The following is a 9,339-nucleotide window of genomic DNA, read 5'->3' on the forward strand; positions in this document are numbered from 1 at the left end:
GCCAGCACAGGCAGATGTCTATCGGGAATATAGACGTGCTGGCCCCCCTCAGGCTGCTGCTGCAGCTGCTGCTGCAGCACAGGTGTATGTGACCACCACTCAACCCACATACTTACCCTCCTCCCTTCCAGCTGCACACACAGTCAACCCATTTACACCAGGGTTAGTATTCAGGGTAACCATGAGTCTTCTGTTATTAAGTGAATTGATATACATTACTTATATTTCATATGTAACTTGCGTATATTTAAGGTTAAATGCAGCACAGCTTATGTCAAGGACTTAAAATATGAAATATTGATTTATATTTTGATCTTTTACAGAGGAGCATTGCCCCCACCAGCCCACCACAGCAGTGGGCGCACAGTGCTGGCTGCCCCACCTGCACATCCTTTACCTGCCCACATGCAACCAACTGCAGTGTTCCCTACGCACCCCCAAGTAGCTGCACCCTACACTGCCTACACTGCTCTCTCTCCAGCCAAGAGCCAGTATCAAAGCATCTGGTTTTCTGAGTAGCAACAGTATCAATTGGAACAAACCCACTACAATTTGTGAGAATAAAATAGGCCCAGAAGATCCAAAATGAGCCAAGAAAATGACATACAGGAAAAAAAGAAATAAATAAAAGAAAAGAGGAAAAGAGAATTTATGTTGCCCAGCACATGAGATTTGGGCAGTGGGAGTGGGTATATTGGAGTTCCTGGAGAGTAACTGAGTGTAGTAGTGCAGGGTTGTGATGAGGTAGGGATGGATCTATGGGGCAAATTTGCCCCATTCCTTCCTTCTCACCCTCAAGAGGAAGCTACTGCACTATGAAGATCAACCACATCTTCAGCAAAGGATATACCAGGGTGGCTAGACTTAGACTAGTTTAGATAAAAGCAAAAGAGAAACTCTGGAATACCTTTGTTGAAACAAGACCATTATTTTGGTGCCAAGTGTATGGGGTTCACAGCCAAAAAATAGTGTCTACAAATTTTAAGTAAGCTTCAGAAGTGTGCAAGGACTTAGTGTCAGATATATTCATGGGTACTGAGCTCTACCATATAATTACTCCCCTGTGATTACTGATTTGGGGGCCAATAGAATTTGTTTGAGCATTTCTCTTGATACAATAGCATCAGCAGCAGTATAGGCCCCATATCTGTGTGTAGAACTAGTGCATGTACAAGTGTGCGCCTGTCTCATGATGACCATAACCTTGACAAGCATTATAACTGTGCGTTGGCCGTCCTAAGGGCGGAAATACTGTCGGCATATTGTTGACAAATGAGAAGACTGTAGCTAGTTTTTATTTTTATCATTTTGTGTGAAACATGAGCAACAGCCAGTGGGTGAACACTACACTGGTAATGAAGAATGGATATGGAGTGTTTGTGTTAGCTTCTTTGGAGCACATCCTGTATTGCATAAAAGGAAATAATTTATCAGCTACATTTTTAAACTTTTCAGTCACCCAAAGAAGTTATAGTTCGTTTTGTGTTGGACTTGATATCGTTATCAAGTGTGAGTTTTTTGTTGAAGCTAAAGTGATGAGCCATCTGTGGAGCTCGGCTAATAATCCTATTGGCTACTAAGTGACTGGGAACTGGTTCACAGAATGCCGAGGTTTTTCAGTGAGCCATGCTTGACGTTGTGTATATTTATTTTGTGTTTTACCAAGCATAAATTGAATATGTTTGATAATTTTTTAAGGGGAAAGGGTTTTGACAATGGTCTGTACGTAGACTTAATGTGTAGCATGAGTAGTATTGTGTTTATAGCCGATGAGGCCGAGGGAAAATGCGCCATAGTTGGCATTTCAACAGCACTCCCCTTCCCTTCCATAAAGTGTGGGAAGTTGAGAGCCAAGTAGAATTGCTGGATGTGGTGTGATGCCCACCGGCTGCACCACGTTTGGTGTTTGTCCACAGGTTTGTTTGATCTCTATTAACATATACGCTTTCTTGAACTTCTTCCCTATGTGTAAAGGTGTTATTTATGTCTGGAGTGTGATACCTTCTCTTTATATCTCGGAGAATCCTCTGCATGGTTTTTGTGCTTGTTTCTTGACCAAGGTCTATACACCCGGGAGAAGCAAATAGCACGTTCAGGCTTACTGCCATTCCCCCAACCCCCCTCCCACACTCCACCTCTTTTGAGGTTCACTATTCACTGCTAACTGTTATTGGGAATTTTATTTTTAATGTTTCTTTGGAGAACTTTTAATGTTTCTTTAATTGATTACCTTTGATCTTAAGCATAGTATAATATTTAATTTTTTAAGGTTAACATTTACTTCTAAGATCAAGCTTTGATGTGTATGTGAAAGCTTATATTTTTAGTATCTGAATTGGGTGAATTTGTCATAAAGAACTAATATATAAGGGACAGTGTTGTGTAGCAGGTGATGACTGTGAATTTTAAAGTGGGAGGGGGGCCGTGCCTGCGTTTTCATTAGGCCCTAACATGTATAGGGTCGTGGTTCTGTTCAGTTTCTGATCCCAATGTTGTGATTAGATACAGTTCATCACAGACCTCGACCCAGACCTTTGTGTGTGGGGCAACAATTCCCAAGGTCTTCTTGAAGGTGCCAAGCTTTGGTGTGTGTATAGGGTCTTTGACATGTCTCAATGGACCAACTCTTCGTCAAGCTGGACTGCAGAGTTTTGAAAGTAATTGATATCCGTCTCAAGCTCTGTCTAGTACATATATGGATTTGAGTTTTTTAATTGTATTCATTTTTACTTATTGAATTTTTATTGATAAAAGATATGTATTGACAGGCATCTTTAATGTGACCAGATTATTGACAAGCATCTTTAATGTGACCAGAAGATTTAGAAATTGTTGATAAAGTAGCTGAATCATATTTGTTGCAGTTTGATTGAAGTGATTGAACAGCATGACGAATAGCCTTGTCCTTTTTCAGATGTAAATTTTCTTGAAATTCAACCAAAGTTTATCCAGACGCAGAGTGAGTTTCCCCTTATGTAAAAGTAGTCATATGAAGCCATTGGCTGTTGTGCAGTCAGCTTCCAGGTTGTCTAGAGACCCCTTCATGCACCATGTGGACCACTCACCATTATCAGGAGTTGGCCTGTCAGGAGGGAAGATGTGACTGTTGGGATATTGTACACAACTCATCAATTTGGTCCAGTTTAGGTTATTAGTAGTTCCGGTGCTCAGTTATCGGCACCTACATAACAGCCCTACACATGTGATGTTTGTATTTAGAGTGCCTAAGCTCTAGTATTTTAGAAGATGTGACGGATGGCCAATATTGATTGCTGGGTAATGGCTCTGCACAGTAGCTTTTTTGACCTTTGTATCTACTTATCCTGGAATACAAAAACAAAAAAAAAAAGTGTCATAAATTGATTCATGGCCATGCATCAGTCTCTGTCCATATAGTAAAAAATATTTTTGATTTGCTGCACGGAGTCACTTTCCACCAGTCAGGTGATCGTCTGGCCGCAGTATAACGAGTAACGTGAAACTGTTGCCCAACGTTAGTCATAACCCTCACAAAACACTATAAGAGTTGATTGCAGTACACTGTTGTAGTACACTGATGTAGTACATTGCTGTAGTACACGGATGTAGTACACAAAAACAAGATTATATGTGTACGTATCTATTTTTCTTGAGAATGTAAATATAATTATGAATGTAATATTTTGGGTCAGTTAGGGTATGTAAAGACTTTGTAAGATATTGTAATGTGTGTTTCATGATTATAGATAACACAAGTATCCTAAATGCTAAATGTTTCTCAACATTCTTCGTTAGTATTCAGTAGGCATACAATTAACATGTTTCATTGTCATGCTTCAAGACCATTAAAATTTCCTCCCCCTCTCCATACTAGATTTCCTGAATTGTGGTAGTTAGGAACCATTAACTTTTTACGACTTAAGAATTTCACTTTTTCCAGTGACTTTGCTAGATGTTAAGGGTCTGGAGGCGTTGCCACAGAGTGCTTTAGACCACGTCAAGAAGCAACAGTTGCAAATGATACCCATGCAAAATTGGTAAAGGGATACAGAGCCAGAATAAATTCTTTACAAACTTTTTGTAGCATTACTGGGTCTTAAAAACAATGTTCTCTTAGTGCTGCTTTGGCAACGTAGACCAGTCTCTTGGTCTCTCACTCCTAAAGGTGACCTGTGACCATTTTCAATTTTCCACGTGCTCTGCGCTATATGATTAAATGCCTATTGTCCATCTTGCAAAATGTAGTTCAACTGAAACACTGGATTGTGTTTTTTATAGATAAGGTCCTCTGGGTGTAGAGTGGTATAAATATTTTACTCGCAGTCTGCAGCAAAGTTCAACCTCCGTGGTTGTTGACTCCCTAACCTCATATGTTTTGTATTGACTATACTTATGGCACTCAGTCTTGCACTATCTAGAGGAAATTTTTCTAACACTAAGCAATCATGTAGAAAACTCTTGTGAGGTGGGTCGTCAACATTTCCAAATATATGGTGGAAGATGTGCTGTAGAGTGTAGCAAGGTATTAGTTCCTTAGTTTGCTAGGATGTCCTACCATTTACAGTATCCTAGGATAGTTTTGAAGGATTCTTTGATTGACAGTTTAGTTTTAATCCTGAGTTTTAAATACCATTTTTTATGGTTTTTGAGGGGCTATCACTACTATAGGTTTGGTATATTTGATTTATGTTTAGATTTCCCAAGTTTTGATTCTAATGGGCTTGTACAATTACAGGATATTCAGTAATGACACATTTAAGATCAAGGTCATTATTATTGTTACAACAAAAAAATTATACTTCAATTAAAAAAAAAAATTATATAAAAATTATGATGATATTCCCTACTAACCCCAACCCCACTATTTTAGTATATGATTATAAACCTTAGGAACAGTGCTTTTTGATACGCCCCTTGCTCGTGGTATCGAGTCTGAGTTTTGGGTGTGTTGGTTGGTTTATTAATATTTTGCCACCAATTTGTTGCACTTTTATAGCTCAATTAATATGACTTTTGCTTTAGGTTGCATTGAATAATCTTTTTAATATAGGTTAGCTGCCTATCTACCTACCCCCTCCCCCCTCCCACCCACCCACCCACCCCCCCTGTTACAATGTATTAATGCGGTGTAATGTTGAAATGTTTATATATATATATATATATACATATATATATATATGTTTTAAATGTTTATTTCACGGTTTGATTTGGTTGAAATCAGGAATGAAGACCTTGAAAAAAAAGCTTCTTTTTAAAAACCTCATAAAGGGTCTCTTAAAGTTCTAATGCCTACTTGATATTCACCGTCATATTATGAATTGAATCAGCCCCTCCCCATTTCTTATTAATGCCAGGTTGAAATGCTTTTGGAGAGCTTTGGCCGGTCATTCTGTGGACAAGTATCTTCTAATTTGCCATCCCAGGGTACCTGAATGATGATAACTTCAAACATTTATGTGTTTCAAGAAAAGCATTTCTTTTAAAGAATTGATGAAATTAGTTGGATGTTTGCATTTAGGGATAATGACTTGTATGAAAAGTGTGTCAAAATTGTGTCTGCTTTTATCATGATTTATCATAAGTAACCATTATAATTATCAGCTTATTTATTGTATTATCATCATAAAAAATGTGAATAATTGCAACTCATAATGTCATTGCCATTGTGCATATGTTGATATGGTAACATGAAGTTAATATGATTTTTTTTCTTTTTCTTTCTTCAACAGTTGACATATGAAATGTAACACAACACTGGCCTTAACCATAAATTCATGCAAAAAGGTATTGAACAGTCCCAACTGGTGTTTTATTAAGAAGACTTGCTTTCTCTCTTCTGGTGGCTACAAAACTTTTAAATCTTGATCATTTATGGTGTGAGAGGGATTGATTCACTGTCAGAAAGCCACCAGGAGTCCAAGGATGAAGGTCATTTTCATAGTTTTCTTGCCTGTTTACAAAATTGTTATTTGTTTATTGCAAAAATAAAGAAGGTACATGTTCCCTTACAAACTGTATAGGAATAAAAAACCAAAGATTGAATTTTTTATTTTTATTATTATTATTATTATTATTATTATTATTATTTTGTCTTTTCATCTCTTCAAATTCATATCTTTTATCTTTTGGTAGAAATACTGGGTTTTCACTCTAGAATTGTAGTACATATCACTTATAAGCAAGTAGTTATGATAGGAATGTCTAGTTTCTGAACACCTGGTTGACGATACAAATACTGTAGGCTCTAATATCCTTGCCATAGCATACAGAATGACCTTTTTTAGGGTGTTCAGAACTTGCATATCCTTTCATAACAGATATTGGGACTAGGGATATATATGGATTACCTCATCAGATGTCTTGTTTGTATATTGAGGAAAAATTATTCTGTATTACTTTGAATTTTTGAATCTCTATGAAATTTTGATTGTAATACATCTGCATTTTGTTGCGCTATGTTCATGTTTATTTGACTTATCTACTGTCATTGCCGTGAAAATATTAAATTTGGATTAATTTTGATACAATGACAGTACAAGGAAAAATTGGTGGTGTAACCTTGTGTTGTGGAGTCCAGATGAGTTGAGATCCTTTGTTTTGTACCAGCATCTGATGGAAGAACCTGTTTGTGCATGGCCATATTCTGCTCTTTGGAACCAGACCAACAGTAGCTTCTAGTCTCACAGATCAGATTATGTGCAATTATATTTATTTTTAACAACCCTCCAAGAACAAAGTGTATACAAAACAAAGAAATCCAGAATTTGAGTCAGAAGGTTGGGTCACGGCACAAATACAGGTCCTTCCGTAATTTCATGTAGAGGTGCCCTAGTATAGGGATATCTCTGTGTATGTCACACAGACCAGCAACAGCAGCCGTATGTGCGTGTTTGTGTGTGTCTTTGGGTGTGGGTGTGCGTGTGAATTTCAAGAAATATGAGAGGAGCCATGTCTACTATGGCCAAAAATGTAATTCCTCTCTTGTAGTGTCATTTCATGCAGCTACAAAACATATCTTTCCCTTTGACATGTTGGTTCTTCCTCTACCCCTGCAGTTGGTATTTTGCTTGATTTCTGTATGTGATAATGGTCCTAAAGTTTGTGTGTATTGTTATTCATTATCAGTCAGCAGTATTTTCTTCAGCTGTGATTTGTGGATTATGCTTTTTGCAGTGCTTATTCCGGTCATTATCCATCAACTACCTTCATGGAAGGGTTGTTTGACTTATTGTATATAGTGACTTGGTCCATGTTGGTTAATTTTAGATACCACACATTCCCATAATTTTCAAAAAAGTAGGTATGTAGTAGAATATAGTGCATTATAGTATTTAACAGTAAAATAGACATTGGGTGGAAGTCTAATATTTGAACTAAAAATACCAAATTTGAATTTTATTTAATGCAACAAATGCCTGCATAACAGTAAAGTAAAAAGCAGTTAAGGTATTATATTTAATGTCTGGATTGTAGTTGCTGACCTTTTAAAGAAAAACAATACACTTGCTTTTATACCGTCAAATCAAAGGCTTTAAAGGGGTAGATTTATTAGGAAGTGGTACCATTATTTTAGTATATACAATGACTGCTGATTGCTGGTTGGAAGGCATGGACAACACGTTTCAAAAACATTTAGGGATGCTGGCACTGAACCAGGTTGGGGGATCACCATTCAAACAATAAAGCACTTACTTTTCCATTTAAACTGTATTACACCGTCATAGACATTCCTTGAGAAAAATATGTTGACAGATGAATTGTCATATGCCTTTACAAACAAGGGTGTTTATGCCTTCATTTACTCCGGGCTCGATACTCAGCGAGCCACGAGAATTTTACAACTTGCTAACTTTTTTGATTCTGAGAGCGGTTGCCGGTGTAGAAAGTCTTCTCCAGTGTGAGGGCGTCTTTCAACCGGGTTTCCTCTCCTCCCCCTCTTCTCAACCATCCACAACATCACACAGACACACATATATACAGACACACGTACAACAGCAAGACAAAACCGCGTCCAAAGTCAAGATGGCCGCGGCACCACTTTGTCATAATAAATTTGTATATGTGATAAATGTTGAGTTTTCATTATTCCAAAAAGGTATTTTCACTTGTAATAATATGTGTCGACTAAGCTGAAGAGGATTTCAGTTTGATGCAATATAAACAATTGAAAAGGAATATCAGTTAATACGGGTAATATATACCATATTGTAGATGTAATGGAAGAGTATACGTAAAATCAGTAAGGACAATGCATTATTATATTCCTTTAGTGTATTCACATACTGATACTGTTTATGAATTCAAAATTTCGCGTCAGTAGTAATAAGTGGAAATCAAGTTTAAATCGATAGATTGTATGCCTTAAAACGAATATTTGCAAGGCAGGAAGTTAAATAGCATCTCTCCTGCCTAGAGCCTCAGCCCTCGACTCGACTAATTTTGCATGGCCTTTCCTCCCTCCAGCTTTCTGTTTCCGTCCCTTCTCCAACCTCTTCTACTATCTACTTCTTAAGGTGTAAGAGCTGTGCTGAAAGGATGAAAGGCTGACCTTGTGCCAGTCCTGAATAGCCCGCGGGAACCATGGGTACAGTATTCCCTTGTTTTAGTTGTCTAGCCCTTACCCCCTAAAAGGGCAATGAGGGGGTGGACTGTTTATTTCCCCTGCATAATCAAGGCTTCCCATGGCCAGTAATGAAGTAATATCCATATTAGAGGCAATGAGGCTTGCCCCTTCATCAAATAGCCCCTACCAATTCAGACTACCGGCTCCTCGACCCCAGGCTCTCCTTTGACCACGACTCTGAACACGGAAACTACTACCCACTCCTCAATGCCTACGAGTGCATTACCAACCCAAGCCGAGACTCAATCTCCAGAAGACATTCCTACTCTCCCAACTTCAACTTCATCACCTCTACCCCTACAACCTTCTTCATCAAACACCCCAACCTCCTTTACAGCCTTATTCTCCTCCTCTCCATAATACTACCCCTCTCAACAACACTCCCTCTTCCACACGTCCCAGTCCTTCTACCACCACCAACCCTACAGATATCTTAAATACTCTGTTTAGCCCAGCTAAGTGGGATCGAATTTCGTGATCCCCGCTACAGCACCTTACTCAGGCAACACTCCTCTCTTTCAACAATGCCTCCAAAAACAAGTGGGCAGAGTCCCTTTCCATACCAGACGCGATCGCTCCCGTCTCGTACCAGTAACACCTGAAACTGAAACGATAACATTTCCAAAATATAACTGATTATTCTGGCAACCCCATTCCTGCAGAACCTCATCCAACTCTTAATACTTGTACCGGAATTGTCTCTATCCCCCCAGCAAACTGCCCAGTCGATACCAAAG

General features: G+C 38.4%; 1 protein-coding gene across 1 annotated transcript; it reads left to right on the top strand.

Moving 5' to 3' along the window:
* LOC138864560 (homeodomain-interacting protein kinase 2-like) lies at positions 1 to 8,048 on the top strand (the record flags this gene model as incomplete). Its single annotated transcript, XM_070132140.1, is given in 2 exon segments — positions 1 to 162; positions 324 to 8,048. Coding segments are annotated over 2 exon segments (358 nt in total), but the record flags the coding sequence as incomplete, so codon positions are not given.
* Positions 8,049 to 9,339: the final 1,291 nt, after the last annotated feature.

This window comes from Penaeus vannamei, chromosome 17 (genome assembly GCF_042767895.1).
Source record: "Penaeus vannamei isolate JL-2024 chromosome 17, ASM4276789v1, whole genome shotgun sequence".
NCBI lineage: Eukaryota > Metazoa > Arthropoda > Malacostraca > Decapoda > Penaeidae > Penaeus > Penaeus vannamei.